Source organism: Tigriopus californicus, chromosome 3 (genome assembly GCF_007210705.1).
Source record: "Tigriopus californicus strain San Diego chromosome 3, Tcal_SD_v2.1, whole genome shotgun sequence".
NCBI classification, from domain to species: Eukaryota; Metazoa; Arthropoda; class Copepoda; order Harpacticoida; family Harpacticidae; genus Tigriopus; species Tigriopus californicus.
Window position 1 is genome coordinate 10907284 of NC_081442.1, and position 25253 is coordinate 10932536.

General features: G+C 41.8%; 2 protein-coding genes across 3 annotated transcripts in view; one reads left to right on the top strand and one right to left on the bottom strand.

Annotated features, from left to right (window-relative positions):
• Positions 1-510: 510 nt before the first annotated feature.
• Positions 511-3267, bottom strand: LOC131877460 (ribosome biogenesis protein BRX1 homolog). Its single transcript, XM_059223135.1, has 6 exons — positions 2988-3267; positions 1829-1880; positions 1484-1753; positions 1277-1411; positions 957-1211; positions 511-876 (listed from the first exon to the last, which is right to left on the bottom strand). Exons 1-6 carry the CDS (start codon positions 3149-3151, stop codon positions 538-540), a joined length of 1215 nt encoding a protein of 404 aa, XP_059079118.1. The 5' UTR covers positions 3152-3267; the 3' UTR covers positions 511-537.
• An 808-nt stretch (positions 3268-4075) lies between these two features.
• The window catches only part of LOC131878387 (transcriptional enhancer factor TEF-3-like), a 59545-nt gene continuing 38367 nt past the window's right edge, over positions 4076-25253 (top strand). Inside the window, exon 1 of one of the 2 annotated variants that reach the window (XM_059224338.1) lies at positions 4076-4255. The gene's annotated coding sequence lies outside the window, so the exon portion shown is untranslated. The remainder of the gene's footprint in view (positions 4256-25253) is intronic. The other variant, XM_059224341.1, reaches the window with a different exon arrangement.

A 25253-nucleotide genomic window follows, 5' to 3' on the forward strand; every position in this document is an offset into this window, starting at 1 on the left:
AAAGGAGGCTCTGTTATGAAGCAATTCCACAACCTCCAGCAATGGAAGCGGACCTAAAAATCCCCGTCATAGAATATTCTTCTGATAAAGATCTACTGACGAGATCTGGCCTGGTATTGGTAGAGGAAATGCTGACAATATCGCTCGCCAGGCTTGCCGCAGAGTGTCTGTCTGACTGGATCTCGCTCTCACTCATTACGCCCGCGTCGTGCAGCATCGGAACATCAAATTGACAAGACAAGATACATTGAGGAGATTCTATGTGGGTCCATTTGGGTAATTTGATTTCAAAAGTATAAACTGATCATTTGTCCTTAACAGTAAGAATATTTTACGACTTGGCCAATATATGCTTTCGGTCGGTTACATTCGGTACTAGTTGAGCAGTTTAACAGGAAAGAGATCTAAGATTATGACTATCACTCATTTGACCCTAACCATGAAACTGCCTACATTGAGACAATTTCCCGGTTTGCATCCCTCCCCACCCACTTCAAAACCCTCACAGAGTTCAAGTAACATTAGGTTGTGCGTTTATTAATCAATAATAGTAACATCTTCCTCCTCGTCATCGACGTCAAGATCCACCACGTTATTTTCGGGTGCCAATGCATCCTCACCGTCATTATCTGCTGGGTCTTCATTTCCTTCCATTGTGGCCTTTGCAGTCTCCTCGTCGACCTCCTTCTTCTTGTTACGCTTTCGTTGCTTCAAAGGAACGCGTTGATCACTCATTTTCCTCTGCTCTTCATCCGCCTTTTCATCATTGGCGAAAACCGCATCCGTGGGATCCAAATCATAGGTGGACTCCGTGGGACGACTGGCCTCATAGGCCGCCTTGGTCTGGACATTATCTCTGTATTTTCCGGCCTTCATCTTTGAATGGATTGGAACAAAAATATAACTACTCGCTCAACCTCACATTTCTTAAGTTGCCAATCAACAGTCCTTCTTACCCGCTTCATCATGGATCTATGGGCCGTGGGTGTGACATACTTTGGGTTCTCCCACAATGTCTGCCCACAAAAGCTGGACTCGAACACCTTGATAGGGTTGAGCACGAATCGGGGCCCAATTTCGGCCAAGGAACCGTCTTCTTCCGTGAGGATCTGGTAATTGCGGAACCAGATCTTGTCATCCACCACGGTAAAGGTGTACACATGGTCAAAGAAGGGTTGACTCTTGGGATGATGGTTGGGTACCGAGAAAATCTGGGAAGAACAAGGTCCTTGTCAAAACAGAAATAAAATGTTTATTGAATCCGGGGGCCACGAACCTGGGTAAAGAGCTCACGTAATACGGCCAAATGGGGATGAGCATCAAAGTTTTTGTCAAAGGACAATAAAGGACGGGAGCTTTTCAAACAATTGCCCGTCATCTTTAATTCAGCCATAGTGTGCACATTCTCGACCTAGGATGGAAGAGCATCCATAAATGAAGTCCAGGGGTTAATCCAGCGGATGGTCCTAAATAGGTTACATACCAAAAACTTGGCACTAGGCCCACGAGCGATATTTGAAGCCCACAAATACAAATCCTTGCGGCCTTTTCGGCCTTCAAACAGCAAACATTTGTTGCAGTTCTTCATTTCCGCGATTTCGTTGACCACGAAGAGTGTATCTTTGCGTTGCATTTTCGAGTCAGTTCTCGAATGCGGCATCAGAGTCCGCAAATCGTCCATTAAATGGCGATCCCGGAACCCGATTCCGCGGCAACCGAAAATCAAAACGCGTTGTTTATTGGTCCAAGACACCTTCAAATAATAAAAAATGTCAACAAACCCATAAATCAACAATGAGTAGAGGGCTAGGAGCGTCTGAATTATTACCTTAGCCTTGGCCACATTTTTGGGTTTGTCGTTTTCCTTCGCTGGTGATCCTCTAGAATAGACAAAAGCGAAAACAATAAGGCCCATGTTCCACCTACACGTCCAATAAGGCGACCAAGCTAGTCCTTGAATGTAGGGTTGATCTGCAGTACTAGCTAAAAAATTGTCCAAGTCTAACTTGAAAGATGCTACCCGATTAACAACGCCTTCGTATTCCTTCGAAATATAAGAAAGAAGCAAATTAAACAATGAAGGAGCCCGAGAAAGAAGAGATGTGGACTTCATTGTTCGAACTAGCCTGGATTCTCGAAGACTTGAAGGTGCTCTCAAAACGCACATTAAGCCTCTGCAGTCACTAGAATTGACCCTAAATCCTGGGTTGGGACAAAACTCATAGATGCTTTTGAAGACGTACAGTACCATATACCTTTCGTACCTTCTCTGAACACTATACAGTCCCAACTATTTTAGTCTCTCCCAATACGAGAGCTCTCTTATTCCTGTGATGTTCCTAGTGAAACATCTTTGGACTTGTTCGACCTTTGGCAAACCTGCTGAACTCATTGGAAGCCCAAATGGGTGAAGCATATTAAAGATGTGGCTGAACAATCGACTTGTACACACTTAGCATCGTGATGCTATCTATGGACTTAAACGAGCGATATATCCAACCACACATTTGAAAAGCTTTACCCACCTTCAACTGGATATGCTCATCGAACTTTCCATTATTTTTGAGGACTACACCTAAATCTTTCATAGGAGTTGACCCAAAGGTCGAAATCGACCTATTGTTACTGGGTAGCAACCTATCTCCCACTTTAAAAATTGAGTAAAACAGAGCTAGAGGTAGTCACACCTTAGCCCTGAATTAAACAAATGTAGTTGCTTGTTATAATTCGATGGACTCTATGACCTTGCACCGACAAACAAAGTAAATAACATAACCAGGATAAGATGAAATTTCTTGAGCGCTTAGAGAGCCAAGAAATATTAAATTTATTAAAAACGGTCCTTTGGAACTTTAAACCTTAACGACTCTAATAACACTCCATCGAGCCAAAAGAAATATACCAGATGATCTAGCCAAAGGGGAATGAATACACGTACAAACTCCCCTCCTGGTAAGAAGTCACCGTTGTCTATTTCAGATAATTACCCCATATCGGAACGATCCACTTCTTCAGAGTCTTCGGATTCCGATTGGAACCGAGTCAGCGGCGGCACTTCTTCCACCTCCTCAATTTTCTGAACCGCATTGGTCTTGGCCTTTTTGGCCTTTTTGGAGACTTGAGCAGCCACTCTAACGCGTTTTCGTCCCATGATCGGATTATGCTTATTATTTTCTTACTAAGATAAAAAAAGACGAATTCTTTAATACACGTTTTGGTCTGAGTAACACGTGTGTTTTCATTTGTTTGTTTGGAAAAGAAGACAGCGTGACTAATCGATCATTGAAAATATGGACTGAAACATGCGAAGGGCGAAGACGCCGTTTTATATCACTTTATTCCCACTGATAATGTTATTTTGTATTTTTTATGACTTATCTCAGCGTCATAAAGATGTAAAGAGTCTCAATTAGTCTCAATTAAAATAATCGGCTTAATGTAGCTGCCAATGGGAATGTCATCTCTTGGTGGTTACCATCAGGGTGACGGATCGCAATGTTCAGTTTTAGATTAGCCAAACTTCGTATTTTTGCCATTTTTGGAAATTTCAAGTTGCCAATTGAACTGGTAGCTTAGTATTTTCCCAATCCCACATAAACTCTTTTTGAGCGTCTATGCATTTAAAAAAAATCATTCCATTCGGTATGATTCATTCCTCGACTTTCAGTCAGAAATGTCGTCCTCCAAGCTGACGCATGGCATGAACGGGGATTTTCCACTCTCGGGACTGACTCATCAAATTGATGCTACGCCAACGTAAAAACGCTAAATATACACAAACCCCAATACCTCAGCTTCAAATCCACATTTCCATGTCTCCCTCACCAGTACACTAGTAGCATCACCATCTTGAAAGTCAGTACAGCAGTCAGTATTCCCCCTTGCCTCAAAGAGGATCGACATTTCCTGTGCACATCCAGTTCCTTCGCCTTCATTCTCTGTCCCTCTCAGTCTCTACCTGCATTCCTCGTAGATGAACAGTAGAAGCAGCCACATCGCCTAACTGCCCACATCAACCGCCTTTTTCAGCCCAATATAGTCCAGCCTGCACCACCTTTCAGCCCAGATATGCTGCCCATAGCCTGAATCTGTTGTTCTCTCCTTGCGTTCTTCAGATTCCTTTGTGCCATTCCAAGCATTCCAGAGACGCCGCACTCTGCTCGAAGAGGAGAGTCGAGCCCGTGAATCCATTGTGTTGAACCGTGTCTGTGCCCGTTTTCGGACTCCTTAGCGAGTCTTTTTTTCTGTGGACCAGGTAAGTGAAGCCCAAGTCTTGGATTTGATACGACTTATCTTGCGTTTAAGTTAGGTTTAAGGCTCTGGAGAAGGGGTTTTTCTGACTGTATCGTAGGCAGTGTTGGTTGCATTCTTTGAATGCTTGAGATTGTTTCAGCTGTCGATGTGCCAAAGACTGGCCAGAGAGAACGAGAGACTGCCTGGGACAGAGGGCGAAGGCTGAAAGCCTTAAAGGCCGCCGAGGGAAAGGCTGTCAAGCCAGGGATGGACGTCTAATTTTAGATGTCTGTATGTTTTTACTCCCGACATTCCTGAGAATTACAAAGGCCCTTATTCCTTGTTTGAGGAACCATTTGTAGGCTTTATTGCTAGTATAATGGCCTTGGATGACTCAGAGTGAATCATAGCCTTGTGATTTAGCTGACCACGATCGACATTGTTTATGATTTTTTGAACAATCTGTTTGAAGGGTACCACATGAATGGTTTTGGTTGTTTTTGATTGGCGGTAAAGGGATGGAGAAATCTGGTTCCTAAACGCCGTCAATTACCGAATTAAACCTCTTGAACCCAGCAAAAACCCAGAGGTCTTGTAATCAAACGTCATCCCTGTTTTTACAATCCTGAGTCGTGTCCAACAAAAATGGGAGCAAAAACATTTTGAAAAGATCTGGTCGTTGTTGCTGTTGCTGTGCCTTGGAATGGTGCTAATGCATGCAGCCACGTTAATAGATCTCTAACTTAATAATACTCAATCACAATGCAATCCCATCGTTTTTGTGGACCACCAGGCCGGTTTTTTTAGTCTTTCCCAATGTTGGGGTCTAGTAAGGGACTGTTTTTATGCCGATTGTTCTTACACAGATAACCGTATTTGGAGGGAAGATTTTTAATTACTGTGAACCTGCCGACGGAGATCTCAAGATCCACTATATTTGGCACCAATCTAAACCTTTACAATATCCCTATCATTCACCAATCCTTCCTTTCTCTTTGACGAAAAAAACATTTTAAATGTTTCTGATAGTGAAAGCTGAACTGAATTGTAAAATGCTCGAATGTCTAGTGTCCACTGTCCAACGTCCGTAGCGTAGCTCTGCAGAAGCGTTACAAATGCAATGGTTTTACGCCTTTAGTTCAAATATCATCTTGACCACTTTGAGCATTCACCTTGGCTCACCTGAACTCAAGCCAAGTCTGCCAGAGACCCGAGACTAAAAAACACGCTCAACCCTAAGCTGTAGATTGGGCCGGAGCTTCAAGAACTAAAGTTAAGGCATCATCCTGGCCATCCAGTGAAGAGAGAAAGTGGCTGCAAGTCGTAACAACACCAAGAATATCGTCACGGCTCACTCCAACTTGGGTCTCCTGGTTCCTTTGGTCTTAGATTTCAAGTGATACACATTTTAAGGCTTCAAAGGTCTTGTTTGGGAGCCCCCAAGGGGTTTGAGTGGTTAGCAAGCTTGTGCGTTGCTATGATTTTGTTAGCAATGTAATGGTTAGAGGTACCCAATCTTGGGTGTGGTGTCTTCTTCCTGAGTTTCGGCCATAGTCATAAAACTTAGGTTCCCTTGGAGGGGCATAATAAAAGTGAGGAATTCTAGTCATTCGGAGTATGTAGAAAACCTGCATAGGTGAAATTCCTCGCATAGGTCCATGAACCAGTCTCAAGTGGTCGGAGTTGGCACTCGGCTTGGTGGGTTGGTGGGTTGGTTGCATGGTTAGGGAATTAGACTGGGTGAAAGAGAAGAAACCACTTTTGAGCACAGAGGTCTCTTTGGCAGGATGACTTGAAAACTCGAGAACAATTCAACATGTCCTCTGAAACAAATGGCCAAATCGAAAACCCCTTCCTTGTCTTATTACCATTTTGAACCGGTTAATAGTGCAGAAAAATCCAAGCCACTTGTTTCAAGTCATTGGCTTCACTTCACCTCCGAGATGATATGGATGGCGATGGCTTCCATATCAGAATTACCTGTACTACAATGCTTGAATGCATCGGTAATGGACCTTAGTCCATCAGAGGGACTCGATTGTTAAAACGTATCGATTTATTATGCGATGTTTGTATTGGAAATTCTGCCATATTTTAGTCATGCATCAATGTGTTTTGACGACTTGTTACAACTTGTAGCAGACCTCAAACCTTGGAATGAGTCATGGATTAACGAGAAACACCATATGACTTTGCACCTGGTTTATGAAATTGTGGCTCTAAATTTGCGTGGTTTGGATCGTCTAAGCAACCAATGGTTGTTCGATTATACAAGGAAGTCCCTTTTTGTTTTTTGGTTCATTTGTGAAATGAGTTGTTTTACGAAATGACTTATGTACCATTGTGAATTTTGCTCACTTCACGTTTTATAGATTGATGTTTTTGATTCATACAGAAGTTTTTAGCACCCCTTTTATGATATTTGAAGGTATAAGACTTTCAAATTAGGTCGCCATAAAGTTGTCGTGCTAATCAGGGATAATGAAAAGTATCCTTGAACTTTGGATGGAATTATCGATATTTGATGTACTTAACTCGACTAATCTCAAGAGCCAACCACAAGAAGATAAGCTTTCTACGACATTTTTCGCAATTTACTGCCTACTCGTTTTCTTAGGTGTTTTTATGGTCCTTTTCTATCAATTCCCCATTGCAGAAAACATTTTAAGGGATATTAAGGAATATTCCGGCCCGAACTTGCACCAGCAATCGTCTCACATTGTTTATATCGCGTGCTCCGAGTGGGCAACCAAACTTTTTTATAATCATTGTAGTTGCGTCGATTTTTTTGCAATCCTCGTCATGTGCAAATTGCATCCTAGTCCATGATAGATAACTTTTTTGTGATTTGTGGCTCAAGTCTTTTGTGAATGTTGACACAATTTCATGAAGTTTCCTCCATTTTCGATGGGAAATTGCATGCGACCGTCTCTTGATGACATATGCGTTGTGTTTGTATTGCAAAAATGCAATTAAATCTCCATCTCATACGGCTTGGCAGCCATTGAGCGGTTCAGAAATGCCCCTCGCTCATATAATTGATTTTCTCAGGCTGGAATTCCTAACGGCTGAAAATACGTTAAGAAAATCTGGAAATCTAGACCACTTCTATTCATTTCAAGGTTCACACAGGGGTGATTTTTTCTGGTCCTCACTGCCCACCCCCCCAAAAAAAGGGACTGCTTAACTTCGCGGACATCCTTACTTTCGTTCTCTTGAACATCGATGTCCAGCCAATAGGTATCAATGAGCCTCACCTCGAAATAAACCGTCAATATTCCTTCATTTTACAAATAACATCCAATCTCTGAAATTCAGAAGTCTTGATGGCAATAACCAACCAACCAACTATCCTCCCTCCCAAAGAATACGGCTTGCACCCCGAGGAGAAGAAAAAGTCTTGATATCAATGCAGGGTGTCAGGCACCGAGTCTCCAAAAGGGTCTCCAAGACAGATTTGACCTGATGAAGCAGGACTTCTCCCGAGTATCTTTTTTTAAAGCCACTCCGCAATCAAGATCTCCAAAGGAAGGGAGAGAAAGAAAAACCGTTGAAAACGCTTCTTCGTTTTTGAGCCGATGGGTATATACTCCGTATGCACAAGAGACGAAGAAGTAGTCGTAGTCGTAGTAGTTGGGGGTACTTCAAGGTACACCTATTCTCCTCCACGTCTAACACCTGTAGTTACAGGACGGCCCCTGGATTCGATCCGAAGTTGGTTGTCCATCCTGTGACAGCGTAACCGTTGATGTTGAGGGCTTTGGTATGGCATTGTTTGAGTGCTTGGGATACCTGAGGTTGAAAGTGGAGGGAAGTCATGGACTTACCAACAACTGCTTCGGCTACTTTTGGGGGGAAGGATGGACGATGGAAGTAAAATGAACTTTTTTATGATTAATGCATTCTGTGGTCGCGTCTCTTCCTTCTCTCTATCTTGCTTGGCATGCTGCCCTGTGGAGCCCCTTCAATGACCAATTTTGGAACGGACGATGACAAGTCCAAGAACGACGTTCAAGGCATCTTCCAAAGACCAGGAATGAATGTCCCTACAGAAGAGCAGAATCCAAAAGCCTCTATGAGTACCTTTGCCCCGAGTTGCCGGTTTGAATGACCCAGTACGACGTCTGAATTGGGTCATTCCAAATAAAAGTCAAAAAGTTGGGAAAGCTGATCCGAAGAATCCATCGTGAGCTCTTGCGTTGTCATCGCTTTTTTAAGTTCACATTTTTGACATTTGGTCTCGGGTTTCACGCTGAGCTGTTATTGTGAGGACGGAATAGAGTCCCATTTCATACGGGATGCCAGAAAGATTCTTCTGCTTCCTTGGGCTCGGATTTGAACGCTTCATTCAAGACTGGAAATGGTCACTCAATAGGCGATGATCTCATTATTCAAGCTGGGACTGATGTCCTTTCGAAACGTGAATAGACATTTCCCGGAAAAAGTGGGAGTGCTTATGTTTAAAAGCCCTTTCTTGGATTGTGTATAGAGATGAAGAAAAGGTTTTCAACACTTTTGGTCTCAAGACCATGTGACAAATAGTTGGGATTTGAATTGCAAAACAAATAGCTTTTCTTCATCCTTTTTTTTGCCTCATTAGGGGTGTCAAGTGGCTGAATGATTGATAGGTCCGGAAATAGGAGATCTTAATGTCAAGTTTCGGCCTCCAAGTAAAATACTTTGTCTATAGAATGCGGCATTTCAGAATTTAGAGTTCTTAAAGATTAGTAAGATTTACGCTGTGAACAAGTCAGAAAACTGCCATGAGTGAAAGTTTAGTCACAATTGAATCATAATACCTTTTTGACATTACTATGTAGAAAATGATTGTTGATCATGAGATCCATGTTAAAAGATATAACTAGATGAGTAGTTATGGTTGTTAGAAATGAAGGGAAGTAAACTTGATCTGAGGTGGTAGTTTGTCTTGGGTAAAAATGGACAAACAGACAACCAACCGTCCAATTTAGATTGTTCACATCAGTAAATTATTTTTTTAAACATTTTATAGAGGATTGGATTTGAGAACCGTATGTGAACAAATCAAAATGCTCTCCTTGGTAAATGTTACTACCCAAAATCCCTGAACTTATCCATTTAAAGAAAAAGTATACCTTTCAGTAACGACAAAAGCAATCTTCGTTATGAATGCTTACTCAACGACCACAGGAATATTTTCTTTTTTTTTGGTTTGTTTTTTCACGGGCTTTTCTAGCCGCTGCAGGGAATGTAATCCCCAGTGCTATTCAAATGAAAGGCTATAATTCGTCTATTTATTGCCTTTTAATCTTTATATGATATTTGGTCTACCAACGAATTGGAGTTGGCAGACCGAGCTAGTCCTTGAATGCAGGGTTGATCAGGAATGCTATCTAAAAAATCGTCCAAGTCTGACTTGACAGATGCCACCGGATCAATAATCGTGAGTTGTCTTTTATACACTTTACTACATATTTGTTAACGAATTTTCTCATTTAATAAAGGACCCCTATGCTAGTAACTGGCCCTTTTTAGTACGATATAGTCGTAAGTGCTGTCTGGTTCTTTTTGCGGCTCTCGTGTCGTCCGGTTTCATGTTTTTATTTTCCCTCTTGCTTCAAGACAGTGAGAACGGCGTTTTCGTTTCCACTCAAATGAGATTTCATTTGCACTGATTACTAGCCATTTCTAAGCTCTCTTATCTAGACAGAACACCAAGACAGCTCACGATTATCGATAAAAGATAACTGACGTCGGTGGCAAAGAAACCATCGCTTTTTCTTCTCAGGGGCGTCTTCCAATGTAATATATTTTGCTCTCGACTTCAATTTTCGAATAAGTATCCTCTGGTTCTCTCATCATTAGTCAAATGAGAAGAGACCTGCTCATCGACGACGAGAACCACAGTCAAATGGCATCACTGAGGCTTCCCGAGAGTCTAATTACTCGTATTTGACTTATTCCAACCATGCAATTAAATAGGGCATTTCAATTACCTTTTCAAAACGCAGAAATGATGAACATGGCGCATAATGGGCAATTCCAAGAGCCATTTTTCCTCCCGACAAATGAAGATTCTGGGCCAGGTTCAATCAATGCACTTGATGAGCTTGTTTACCTATGAAACACACAAAGGAGACGACGATCTATTTGAAACCAATAAAAGAACCCTTCGAAATGGATAGATATTCTCCCTGATCCTCTCAGCCTCACTCTGCTCCTACTTCTAGGATCATAAAAATTCAAATGAGGTCACGTTTAAACTACCATGGAATTGAAAGACACAAAAGCCGATCGGATCTCCCAAACCAAGAGGAATCTCTAAAAAGCACACAGTTCATTGAAACTCTAGTGTCACGGATGGGGTTCACACTAGGCTTTTTTTTCCTTGACGATTCGACAATTTGTGGCATCTAGATGACAAATTGTGGCCCCGTCACAAAATCATTAAAGTGATCTCGTGCAATTACGGATGATTGTGGTTTATTCTATCGATGTTATTGTTTCACCCTCGCCTAGTTTGCAGCTGTTCTATCCACACTTAGTGAATAGACAGGGCGACAAATGGGCTTCTTGGGGTTGGTCCGTCATGCCCAGAGGGTGACAATTCCCCTCAAACTGACTTTGTGGTCAATGGCAGGAGAGCATGGGCATTACATTTACAAGTGACTTGGGCTATAATCGTGACGGTATGGTCCCAACTCCAAATGGAGGCGAAATACTATAGGTTGTCCAATTCCACAGTGTTGCCAGATTGGCCACATGATACAATCATTGACCCTGGCCTATTGTCTCTTGAAGTTTAAAGTAAATCAGCAACACTACCTTTCAGTTCAAGATTAAGCGCATTCGCGTTGGCATCACTGAGAAATATGAATGTGTAACGATTGTGGCGATACCAATCAGTGGGAGAAATACATCATGTTACCTGTTCTCTGATTTACAAGTAGCCAATTAAGGTGCTATAATTCTTGCGCAGAGCTATTTTTCCAAGTGAGATAGGTGGGCAATGGTCAAATTAAACAATGGCAGCTCTGCTTTTCAAGCACGGCTTTTTCGAGCACATGCTCTACAGTCATGAAATATATAACCCCCGTCTAGAAATTTGCCACCAACTACCACGTGTTCATCTTGTATTCTACACTTGCAACCTCACACACGAAGGCGTTTTGTAATCTACAAGAACATGAGTGTCTACACGAGTAAATGCAAAGATCCATTGGCAATGGAGGTCAAGGTGGATGATGAGCACATCTTTTGCAATATTAAATGTCACGACGACCCCTATAATTTGGCAACTGGGCAGATATTAAACCCATATTTATTGCTTTTGCAATGAGGAGGGAGGAGAAGGCGAGATGAGTCCAATTGCGTGGAAGGCTCCTTCCAGATGAAAGGTCGAAATGCCAACGAATACGAGGAAAAAAGGCACTGACTGCGTACCAAGTTTGATCCGGTATCGGCTTTCTCACTTGATTTATTCTCGCACAGTAGGACGAGGAATGCAAATCAAACACAATAGAACCCATTACATTTTGGGCAGTGGTCGTCGGTGGCGTGGAGGCTGAATCGAATTAACATATTCACGAGCCAATCTGCTCACGAGCTACTTCGATCTACTCTTTCACTTCTTCTTTAACCAACAAGCAACCTACCTACCGACGAACCGACCAACCAACTTAGTCGTCGTGTTCGTCCTCAGCCTCTCAAAAGCCGCACAATGGTTTTCAAAATCTCACCTCAGGAGAAGGACGGAAAGATGGTTGTGCAGTACTGGATCGAAGTATCCCACAGAGAGCAGAGGCAAGCTCGTAAATTGGGTGTATAACAAGGAGAATATCTTAACATCAAGTGCCTCTTTTAGCACCACGCTCTCAGCACATTGAACCAACTAAGAGCTCACACAACTTTGCCGGGACTGGATTGCCGAACCAAGGGTTTTAAAGATGAACCGCTTCAGACTTTAAATGAGGTTGACTTTTTCCGTTCAATATTGAAGTTGGTTGATCCTATGAAAATTGTTTCCAGTGAACGAATGTCTCGAATGAGTTACAAAACCTTGCAATTAATTGAACCGTAGTGCGTTTTGTATACCATAATCAGAGATTTCTGACGCTTATAAAGTGAAGGAAATGTGAGAAATCAAGTTTGGCGCCCTGATTTTAGGCTTTGATGTCTTTCTGTAACGGACTAGCTAAGACAAACATCACGACCAGAGAGTCAATTAAATTGTCCATAATCAAAAGAGTGGTTACCGAATTCAAATAAATGTCCTCTACCGTATTGCTATCCCGGCTCATTATCCAAGTACTGTTGACTTGAACAAACCGGTGATTTGAAATGATTGACCAATTTAATCCAAGCATGGTACAGGTTTGCTAGGCACCTTATCTTGTCTCTATTTTTGCGTTTTTTTATCGCGTCAGCTGCTCCTTTTTGCCGTAGTTTAATTTCATAATCCCAATTATTATAGCTTCGTAGAAACTAATTGTTTTGTTCTTTTTGTCGTAAATCTGAATCTGAAGTAGCATTCGACTAAATAATTTCAACATGAACTGCATAATATATTGGTCTTATTTGCTTAAAAGATACCGCGAAAAATACCACTGCGAGAATACAAAGTGTCGAATTTTTTTTTAAATCAATTTTCCTTAGACCAAGCTAGTTCAACGAGTCCTTGTATCACTTCATTGAAGCAGTCTTTGTGTTTGTGCAAGTGTTTGTTTGGAACAGAAGCGAGTGATCATCGAAAACGACTCTTGGCAAACATTCAACAAGATGAAGTGGTTATTTTTGCCACTACCAGATCAAATATCACACATTTTCGGGCCTCAAAGGATCAACAAACCACAATTTGTACGCCTTCAGAAACCGGCCTCTTGACCGACTCCATGTTCCCACAACACATAGTAAATCTCGAATCAACACCCCTTTTTATGGACCACCAATTATGGGCAGATTTTCTTCAATCAAACATTCACGAAACCCAAGTCTTCCCCGTGAAACCATAAAGAGCTCGTCAAGAGGCGTTGCCCTCAATTTTGAGTGCAAATTTTCTCGCGCATAATGAACACCTTTCGACGAAGGTAGTGTTTAATACCTTACAGATTGTTATCGGACCTAAATACTTGAAATGCTTTTTTACGTCCGTCCATTCCTTTTGAGCAGCACAAAAGAAAACCTGATTTGCCTCCAATTTTTTGGTGGGCTCAGGTCCAAGATTGTCATCAAGGCTGTCGATTGTGAAGCTGGAAGTTTGGAAGGGAAATGATTACAGGATGATGTATGGACGAGAAAAGAGGTCTTAATCATAATGTTTCAGAACTATCCGTCACTTCTCTAGTGAGTTAAAGAGACACGATGGCGTTTTTTGGTCTTCTCGACGGCCTCTCACTCAGAAATAGAGATGCGAGATCCTGATATGTGGCTAAATTGTTTTTGCCCCTGAAAATGTTTTTTTGTTATCATTGCGCCCAAAGTGGCTCCGTCGAAATGTCAGGTAATATTTTTCGGCCTCAAAATGACGTGTTTTGGCGCTTTTTATCAGCCCGAGCACCACTCACTCACTTCCTTCACCATCAATTAAGCGATGTCTGATCATGAACCACTCGACCAAGTCGTTCATTCGTTCACTCACTCGCGTTTTGCAAAAGAGGCGATCGCCATTTTAGCTCAACAGGATTGATTATTTTAATCTGAAGCGCTCATATGATCACTCAAACATTTGAATTCTTTGTCATTGGTTGGGCCAACCGATTCTTCGGGGCTGATTAGTTAGTTCTTGAACAAATGAACCTCGTGACTGGTTCAAAAATTAAGCTGTGTTCCTCTCCCCTTTTTTTGTTTCCATCCGATTTCATTTGTGTGGGAAATTCAAAGCATTCTTCTAATCATGCCTCTTTCCATAACCACAGCCTTATAAATTTTAAACTCGACTGACCCACCACCACCACCACCACCACCACCGACCGCCTCTTGTGAAGCGCACACCAATACCACCACCAACCTCTGAGGAGAGGGCTTGAAAAGTGGCTATCATGCGAAGATCGCGCCAATGTACTCGGTCACTCGCTCGTTCGCTTACTCTGAGGCAAGATTCAAGGAGGAGGGAGAGGTGTAATTTAGAAAATTGTACACATATTCTACATGGGACACCACAGTTCCAACAACGGGCACAGAAAGCAAATTCTTAGTGAACTGGCGGGCATGATTTATGAGGACCCACTCGATGGGATCAGAGAGGGTATCATGACATTGTTTAGTGGAATATTAATGCCCCGCGTAATGAACGTCTTCTTCCGAAAGGAAGGTACGTGGAAGGAACGGTGGGAAGATGGTGGATCTCTGGCTATTTCTTGAAGCCCCGTCAGGAATCGAAATCTTGATGGATGCCCTCGTTCTCTGATTGGACTCGTACCATCTCGTTCTGAAGTGGAAATGACGCGAGTTTATTTTGTATTTCAATCATATTCAGAGCTGATGAAGTCCAACAACCAGTTCTCGGTCGGGGTGGCTAGATCCTAGAGGGCGAGAGAGTGAATAAAAGTCTCCAACTGAGCCAAGAGTTCGAATCATCGTGGTTCGTGGCTTGTGTTTCATATCTGATGTGATCAATATGAGGCACACAATCAAACTGTCTCTTGACTCAAGCCAGCGTCCTTTTCCTCACTCCTGAGGTGTGCCACAATGGGCCCCAAATTCTAGCCAACGTTTGCCGATCGTTTGTATGATCCTTTGGACTCTTTTTGAGGGAGATTGAAGACGTTTGACGAAGATCTTTAGGTTCCCTTGAATTTGTGACAATCTTCCAATTGAGAGACGAGGAGTGTTTGGAGTTGCTAGTTTTATGATTAACCCATTCCCAAGACATTGGAAAACATGCATTGGTTGGCTCACCAGAGAGAGACCCATTACGACTTTTACTCGTCGTGATACTGGCGGTCATCTAGAGTCGGCAATTGCTGCCAATTGTCGATTGATTGGGGGCTTTTTAATCCAGTGAGAGAAAGACATTAATTTTCTTTGGGGCCCGGGCCAGGAGGCCTGTCCAAGCGGATCAAACCATTGAACCATCCGCCAGGTGCGTATTAAGCCAATCTTTTGAGTCCATTGCTCATTGGAAGCGAGTGAAGAAGAGAGAGGAGGGAGAGAAAAAAAATGACTTCGGATTTTGAGCCCTCCAGGCATCAACCGGCCTCGGTGAGCTAAATGCATTTTTGAAACTCTCTCCCATTTGGGCTTTTTTAAGGCCACCTTTTGACTCCATAACACTTAATGTAATGTTATTGGCAATACTAGACTATGGCTTGGCGTTATCGCTCCATCTCTCTCGTTTTGGTACGTTTGTAGTATGTACTAATTTGGACGGGGCGTTATTGATTTTCGTGAGGTGTGAGGTCCACCGCCGTGGCCTGCCCAATCTTCCTCACAACCATAAATGGAACTGTTAATTGACCTTTATTAAAGAAGCCATGTCTTTCTTGGGCTATATACGATATCGCTTCATTGCCTGTTCATGTTCCTCCAGTTGGGGCCCCATGCCAAGATTTGACCAAATCTAGAACACTAACTATGCCGTGAGGAGAGGATTATCCAGCCATTTGACACCTTATTGGGAGCCTCGCTGGGATAATGATGAGGCCATTGTTTTGCCAACAGGGTATGCTTGCAACGTGTCTTCGCCTTCGCATGGGCCTCCTCCTCCGCCCCCCCCCCTTCGATGAGTCTGAAATGTTTGTGGAGAGGCCCTGAGAAAAAGGAGAATCTCTCCTCTAACAGAGGTCAAATGTTCATCTTCCTTCAACAAAGCGTGCGAAAGATCCTGGCAACGATAATTTTAGGTGTATGATTCCGCCCTTCTACCAAACCCCTTTCTGATTCCAATGCCTCTACGAAAAGCCCGACCAACAAACTGGAGGCACAGAATTGCTTGAAAGTACGTTTCAAAAGTGTATGTTCGCGTCACATATCTTTGGACTCTATGTTATTTGAGGGTCGAGGAATGTCTGGTTGGGATTTCTGGTGGGCTAGTGTTCAATTGTGGCCTCAACGAACCAGGTGTAGAGTGCCTTAATGGGCCGGGTTATGACCAGCAGTACACAAGTTGGAAGCAACACCAGTGGCCACTTTTCAAACCCACTTTACGTATTCTTTCCTCTACCTGTGAGATTCTGTTATAATCTTTATGAGTTTGAAAAACACAGGGTCCCAAGCCCCATTCCATGTTAATAGTCAATTACTATTCGGAGAGCTCAGACCAGTTCACATGTGGATCTTTCCAATTCCTTTTCTCCCCGCGGACTATAATTAATGCCGAGATCTTGAATACTGAATTTTGAAGAGCAGCCAGTCATTTTTGCCCACCCTGTTAGGAGAGCGAGAGCTTCTGAGAAAGATGTCTTGTTGTCTGGCCTGAATTTCAATCATGAGACCTGATGGGGGCTACCCAAAGAGCCAATAATCCCTCTCCTTCTCCTTCGTTCTTTCTTTCGTGCTCAAGTCAGCCAATAGGCAAGTGGAAAACTCTCTTCGACGAAGCGAAAAGCCCAAATTATGGGGCCGTTTGTTAATGAGTGCACGAGTTTAACATAAACATAAAAACACACGGTAGTCTGCACTCTGTCGAGCAATGAGAAAGGAACAAGAAAGAAGCTCTTTGCCATCTAAACTGTCAATACTCACAGACCCACATTTAACACGACTCTTGAGGGCTGCAACTCTTTCTTGCAAACTTCAGGAAGACTGAGTTCAAAATAGAAAGGATTTCAAATTTGGCGCCAAAGCATCGGCGTCAATTCGTTGTTTCGTTGGAGCACGTGGGACAAAGTTTTTCTCGTGATTGGTTGACCTTACCAATGGAATAAAAGGTTTGCATGTAGATAATACGGTTTGACATCAGAAGCTCGTGTATTTTGATGGTGAGATTCCCTTTACGTAGAGGTTTAAATGTGTCCCTCCTTTGATGCTCCATTGGCGTCATTTTGGGAGTGATTTTATGATCAAATGAGTGATCCTTTGTCCCCTCTTCCAAATCCTCGGTGGTTCGTGGGCTTCAATGAGATGATGAATGTGGCTCATCTCGGCAAGATGGCTTGCTGAAACATCTCAGACATGTTCATAAAAGGCGTCGGTATCCTCGAATACTCGCCAGTAAAAAAGGTGTGATCGATCAAGCATTAAAAGCAACTCCTTTGACCAAGACTTGGACGAACTTGCGTTGTCGAGAAATTCAAATCGAATCCAATTGGACTGACTCAAAGGATTCCTTAATCCATGAAGAGTCTCTGAACTATTGCCCATATATGGTAGTTGAGCACACTTCAGTCACGTCTGACAAGTTCTCTGCCACCAATGAATACCGGGTGATCTATAGGATTGATAACACTGAATTGAGAGCATCAAGGGCCCCAGTGGTAGATTTGGATCTCTCACAATAGAGTTAGTTACAAGAGAGGCAAGCTACTGGAAAACTAGAAGAAAGAGGTGTTGGAAGCGATTCAGGCGATTTGGGTTTCGTGACTTCTGACAAATGGTCACCATAATATCCTTTTGATCCCTCACTTCAAGTGGAAAGATAAAGGAGAACCAGCCCTGGAGAAGGAAATTGGGATTTTAAATGAAACTTCCCCAGCGTCCCTTTTCTCGTTTGAAATCTGTGGCTTCTCGTTTTACAGTAGGTCTTCTTGGTGGGTTGGTTTTTGCCTAATTATAAAAGCAAGCTGGCTCTCTCCTAATGAGAGTTTTACCTGCTTTTTGATGAATATTTAACGGTCAAGAAGGGAGGGTATTGCGGAATATTCGGACCAGGCTTCAGGTTATTTGAAGCATTTTTATAAGGGGTGGCTGGTTGGTTTGGTTGCTGGGTTGCTTGGTTAATGGACGGACGGAGAAGGAAGGTTTAGCCAGTAATACGATGATGTGAGGTCGAAATTTGGAGCTGGACATTTCTTAGGCACTTCCAATGGCTTCATTAGAGAAGCTTTATGACTTTGTCACGATGACCCTTGTCTAAATACAACCCAGGTCCAAGCCGAGGCCCAACGATTCTAGACGCAATATTTGAAGCAAGAAAGGTGATGTTTTGTGAGCATTTGTATACATTAAGTGTGGAGGAAGCTCAATTATTTGATGAGATTGGATCTCTATCTCACCACTTGAAATGAATGTGCTCTCAAATTCAACTTTATTCTCAACTCATTAAAAGAGTTGGACATGCAATTTTCTTTGAAATGAGTGCCAATTAACATTTCTAATGTCTGATACCAAACATTGATAAAAAAGTGAGTCACATCACTCAAAATCAATCCATCAAGTCTCAAACTTTGATACAAAATTGATGGGCTTCATTAACTATCCTAAAAACGTAATACATAGCTTCCAACAAGATAGATTCTCAAAATATTCACTCTTGTGCCCGCTCCAAATTAAAATCGAGAGATCGGCTCTTGGACCCACCATCCGTGGAAATTGACTCTTAGCTTGAGCTTGTCGCCCATCTCCAATGGTTTCCAACCAGTACTCTGTACTGTTCTGTGTGTGTGTGTGTGCGTGTGCGGTGTAGTAATGTTGATGTTGGCATTGCGCTCAAAAGGAACAAAGCGTTTTGTTTCTCCAGATTTTTGTTTTGCTCTCGGGCCTCCGGGATTTAATTGTTCAACGGGCATGAATTGGTTCTTTTCAAAGGCTTTTTGTCCATTTCTCAGTTGTTTGGAGGGGCCCCCAAAACTCAAGTTCTGGGTGTTTTATTTTCTAGCGTGTCAAGATTGGCAAACAAATGCCACTCGGGCACCTCTCGCCATAAATAAGTGTTTTTCTCTGTATTTTGTCGGAGATCATTTCCCAGCCAATCAATCCATTATCATCGTATTCACTTGAAAACCGTAGGATATGATTATCGATGATATCGACTAATGAGCCCTTTGACGGACAACACGGCCCATATGAATGTTGTCAGTCCTCATCTGCGGATTAAAAGCAATCCCCGTTTTGGAATCGAGTTCGCCGTGCAGAATTTATTTTCCGGATTATCAGCCCTCTTTTTTTTATAAAGTCGAGATCTGCATCGGGCTCTTTTTGTTGTTCCGTCTGTTCAAAGCGGAGACAGAGAAAGAGATCTCAAGTTTGCTGCGAGATCTAATGATGACTCAAAAGGGAGCTAATCAGGGGATTACGGGTGGAAAAGGATTGAATTATAATATCTTTTGCAATGAAAGCTCTCTGTGTAAGACGGCCATCCACTCTTGTTGGTTTAGTCGCGAACCATTTTTGGGTAAGTACACGCGCACACACGCATTCTCGAGACTTTTCGGATTAGTCTTGGCCTAAATTTTTGATTGTAATGTTGAGGGAGAATCCTGTCGGAGTTCACGGGGCGAGAAATCAAACGCGTTATAACGAATTTCACGGTGCTTCACGTGGTTGAGCCGCCTGATAAAGTTATTACAAACATGTTGTTTCGAAAATGCCGCGGCGTGTTCCAGGCTAGGCCCTTTTTATCGACTCTTTGAATTATTCATCATGAGGAGTAATTTTAGGGTAGTAATACTAAGTCACATTTGTAACATTAATTTTTAGAGGTAAATATTTCATAGCAGTACGTAGATGGTTTCTTATTCCATTGAGAAGAGATTTAAGCTAAGTAACAAAAACAAAAAAAAATTAATCATAAAATATTAGTCAGTATCTATTTCAATTCCTTGTACTGATGTTTCAGTGTAGTTTTGCTTCTCGTCTCTATACAGCTTATTGTCATTTCATCGCTTTTGGTCCAAATATTCTTGCAACAAATAGGTTTTTTTTCTTTATCCCTTCTCAGTACTTTCTTATTGTTCTGCAAAGAATCCATAACACGCTTAGCCTTTCCCTTTTTTGAATTGGAATGTTGGAAGAACCAATCCCACCTTTAGAAAAAGGAACTGGTTACTTACAATGTGTCTCTAATTTTAGGGAAAAACTTAAGCCTCGTCAAGGAGGTTTTCCCGATGTTTTCGAAACCAGAATCTTTTGTAAGATTCCTGAGCTGGAGGAAATGATTAGGACCCTCTTTTTTAATGTCCTCGGCTGTTTTCAGATTTCTCGTCAAATCTTCTTCCGAGAAAGAGGGAGGATCGAGAAGGAGAAGGCGTGAAAGGGAATGCATTTGAAAAATGATGTTGCTACCACATTGAAAATTTAATGCTACCCTATCCACTTGATATCATGATGATGATGAACCAAATACTAGCAAATTTGGGGTGGGAATATAAATCTCCACAGAGCTTGTTGATCTCAGTCAAGGGTATCTGAATAGAAATAAGGGATCCAATGTAATGTATAATTCTTCTGATGAATGCCCTTACTAATTTTAGGATTGAGGGATCCTTTCTAATCTGGGTCGGAGTCTGTGAAGAGGCTTTTCTAGGGTTTGACGAATCTGTGCTCCCCGGCTTTTTCAGATCGGGCCTTCTGACGATCTTGTAATTTCACGCTCATTCATTGAGAGTAATGATTATTTTACTAACCGACAACAATAACAAATTTTAGGGCGACTTTGGCCGAGGCAAAGTGAGACCTTGTTGGGGTGTAGAATAATGTCTGGGAGTTTAATTATGTTTCAAGCCCGTACACATAGGGTTTAATCCATGTTCAATCTCTCACATCATCTAATAAGCACTTGCCTATTCTTGTTTAACCATCCTTTGCCTTTGAAAGAGAGACCCATTTCGTGGTTGTCGTAATTCGGGGCAATTTCGACTTTTTCTAAAATGGGTGAGATTTTTTACGGGAGCTAAACTCCATCACAATCTGTACCTCATGCACTGTTGTAAGTGACAAGAAATTGATTAAACATGGATCACTAATCCTGGTATCCAGTTCTACCATCATGGTTTCTGAAGTCGTCCATTTGACACAACCTGCTATTCCAGCCTTAAGATTGGATTTAGTTGAAAGAAAAATGTAGGAAGACGATGAGCTTATAAGTTACATAAGATGTTGGCCAACTCACATTTGACATGATCCGAAAGGTTTGCCAGAGCGGCAGTTTTAAAATAGATCTTTCTCAAATTTCCCTCAGTGATCAAGTGATCCCCAAAAGGGTTACATGGAAGTTAGTCCGTGAATAGAAAGTTGAGGTGTCATTCCACTTGGTGAGTCCCATCGAGAGGCTGTTTTGTTGTGGTGTGTTATGAAAACTTGAAAAGCAGCAATTTTTCGGAACTCCTGGTCTTCAAGTGAACGTGATCGTTGTAGCACTTCTCAAAGTGCTCGTAATTGTCAAGGCGCCATTCTCAGGGTTCTCCAGAGCATGATTTGTCATCTAAATTGAAACGTTATGTGCATTCCCATGAAAGGTGTCACATTATTCTGAAGCGCCAATGATATATACAGTTCTACAATGTGTGTGTGTGTGTACAGTACACTGCTGAGATTGACTTCCCACTAGATCCTTCTTGAGAAAAACCTCGTTGAATATAGACAGGAAAACCACTCTCTGCAAGTTCTGGTTGAACTTCAAAGACGAGTTGAGAAATTAGAACATGTTCTTCTAACGACCAAAGTGGACTTGATCCGCTTAGTTTTGAGCAATATTATGTATTGGATCAAATATATATCCATGATAAGTCGCATTCCAAGATAGGAAAAGCTTAAAAAATCAATGATGTGAATGGTGTATTTAACTCCTGGGAGAAAAATGATGTTGCGACAGAAATGAGAGCCAGCAAATCAATTGTACCTTCCAGATGATTCAAGGAAATCCATTTTATTTGAAGCCTGATTTTAAAGCTTACTTACGATTGGAAGCCAAGTGATTCCCATTCATCTACAAAAATACTTTGCCCTGAAAATATATTACCTCATGTCTATGGCTTTGGCCATAGGATACAAAATAGCCAAAGATTTGTACAACTGGGTGAAAAATCGTATTTCTCGGAAGTTACAAACGATATAAGCCTTCCGTCTCAAACAATTGAAGAAAAGTCCAAAGCGATGTTCTCCGGAAAGATGCACGTCTTTCGATTTTTTTTTTGTTTGACCACTACGCAATTTCAAGAAAAACGTCGTTACTTCAACTCCAAAGAGATGACACATCAGATCACCTCCCTCGGTATTTACGGCCATAATGAATGGCTTTTTAACAGATCATCATTGTCGATTCAATTTTCGACCCCATTGAGCGGATTCGACCAGGGCAAAAGGAGGTTTTGAAGTGTCCGTCCGACAGTGTTCTCAGTTTGTCTGGCCCCCATGGGGTTGAAGGTGACCCCGACATCAAAATAAATATCCATTGTGATTGCTGACGTTTATGACTACTGAGAGGTATTTCCAAAGCATTCCCGAACCAAATAAACCAACTCGGGGAGTATTTGGATTCCCCAGATATCCAACTTTTCGATTGGGTTTTTGAAACGCCGAACTTGCCTCGGTTTCAATTATAAGCAACGGCATATTTAATGAACCATATACCCCACTCTGACTTGCTCTCATTAGCCAGTAGGACACGGTGAAAAATGCCTCACTCTCAAAATGACAGAAGAAACATTAATTGCGTCTGTTGTATTACTCTGTTCAAGGGTCCAATGTCTCTACAGCTTGTCCCGAAAGTTACCAACCCGGAAGTAAGATATTCATGAAACAAGTCATTGATTTTAAGCACAAAGAGGCAAAAGAAAATGCTCATTATGTTTGGCTGCGAACTAACAAAGCAGTTAATAGAAACACACAAATTTGCAAATTCATCAATTCCAATGCCTTCTTAAAAAAGCTATTCTTAAGTTTTCATGATCGTTAGAATTAGACCACGGTTGCTTTAAGAAATTAAGATCTGTCACATTTGTGATGTTCTCATTAAAGTTTACGAATAGGACTGAAATGTTAGAATAAAAAAAAATCAAATAGAATTGGTAAAAGTTTTGCCAGGTCAGATTTTTGGGACATGCTGTAAATTGATTATTTGAAAGCAGAGTAATTATACGTGGAAAATGACAAAAATGTAGAGTTTGATTGTCAGCTTTTCCGGGAAAATGGTTTTCATAATTGGGGTACACATTATCTCGATGATTTGTTTACCTGCCCCGCTAAAGAGCCTGCCGCAAAGCTATTGATACACACACCCGCTTCGCTTTTGAACTAGATCAACCTTTAAACACCATGGTCGAGATTTTCGAACTCCGACAGCTAATTACTTTCTCCTTTCTATTATTTCAGGTATGTTTGAATTAAAACTCCGCAGCGTTCGAAAGTTCCGCCGAGATTATATCCACATTTTGTAATCAGTCTAATTTCCTAATTAACGCTATTAAGCAAGCTCTACTTGCGTTTTAACTATATGTCACACAATGCCCCAAACCGTCAATTCAATTATCCCTAAATGAATTGATTGATGACCAGTGGGTAACAAGTATTGGTCATTGGTCAGCAAATTGAATGGGTCACGTATTATGAATTTAGAATTTGTTTCTCCACAAACCATACATGTGACCTCGTCAAGTGGGTCCAAATTAGGCCCTTTTTTACAATGCCTGCAAGCGGGCCTTGCCCCTACAATACCAATCTGGAATTTCCGGGAGAATCTCTGGACTTTGGAAAACAAGGCCAGAATACACTAGGCTAACGATCGCATGTGTGTGTATTTCTTGGCGTTTAGGTGGCTCTAATTAGTTGGTTTGATCGCAAACATGTTTGTTTCCGGTCCAAATGAAACCATATAATGGGTAGGGAATGCCAGCACTTAATCATTTAATCACAGACTCCAAGAACAGCCGACAAAGATGGATGAACCTTCAAAACATACAATTTTACATGAAAGACCACTGATAGGAGAAGCTACTTCACACCGAAAAGAGTCCTTCTTTCTTATAATGGAGGAGGTGAAATGCAAAAATAGCTAATTGGGGTGCATTTGGATATAATTCCTCCCCACGGTTCCTGTGACTTGTAGGTATAATTGTAGAAATTTTCAATATCCTACTGTGTAATTAACAATCACTTGAAGTGAAGGGGAAGTCATGAGAAAAGATTACCACTTTGCATATGTGCTCCGTGATTCTGCATGGATTCAAACCAACCCTAGATAAAGAAGAGCTAAATGAATCATCGATAGAGGGCATTACAAGAATTCATGACCAAATAAGCGTACGAATGCCCGAGTACACTCGATTTCACACAAACAAGGCATAAATAAGTGTATGAAATTCATTTCATAGAAAAGAAGAGGCCCCAATTCGCTCTGCTAGGGATTAAATCTTCCAAAGAAAGAATGAATATCTCTTTTCGATTTATGATTTCAAGAAGACAATCTAGCTGAGATTCATATCAATGAATAGATTGAGCATTAACGCCCAAGATTGTCAGAAGACACTGACGAAGTTGAGGATGAATGACACCTTAGAGTTTTTCAATTACGATGATAGCTTAATTTCGACTTTGAACAAACAATCACTGACACGCACTCACGTGCAACTCTCACACTCTTGAAGTATCATGCCACCTAGCAGTACATATGCTTTCGTGGGGGTCATTTTTCATTTCAATCCGGCGATAAATTGAAAGAGGTGTCCCTAACAAGAGACAAGATTGATAGCCAGACAAGGTGCTCGTACAAGCGTGTGTGAAGCTGGTCAATATCCCAATATCGCTTTACAATCGCCATCAAATTCAAGACAAGGAGCTCGGAAGCCCAGAAGAGCACTCAATCTCTCATTGATTAGTAGCACACCATGAAGCTAAATGGCCGAGCTCCAAACGTGGAAATCGGCTCTCAACTTCTAAAAAAATACAATAAATCTACAGTTCTCTACCTCCATCCGAACTTTGACCACGTCTTTTTGAATGACAGGGACACGGGAGAGGTCTCTTTTTTTGAGGAGGAAGAGGTGAAAAAGCGGGAACAAATTGTACTCCTTGCTCTCAGCAGGGTGGAATTGTGCGCTGTCGATATGCATGTTACCCCAGTCACAAAAGATTGACAAGGGTACAGTGGGTTATGGGTCTAAATCCAGGACTCAAGAACCAATTGGGTCTAGTTTTCATGGCAAGAGCAAACTCAGTTCGAGCTCATGACC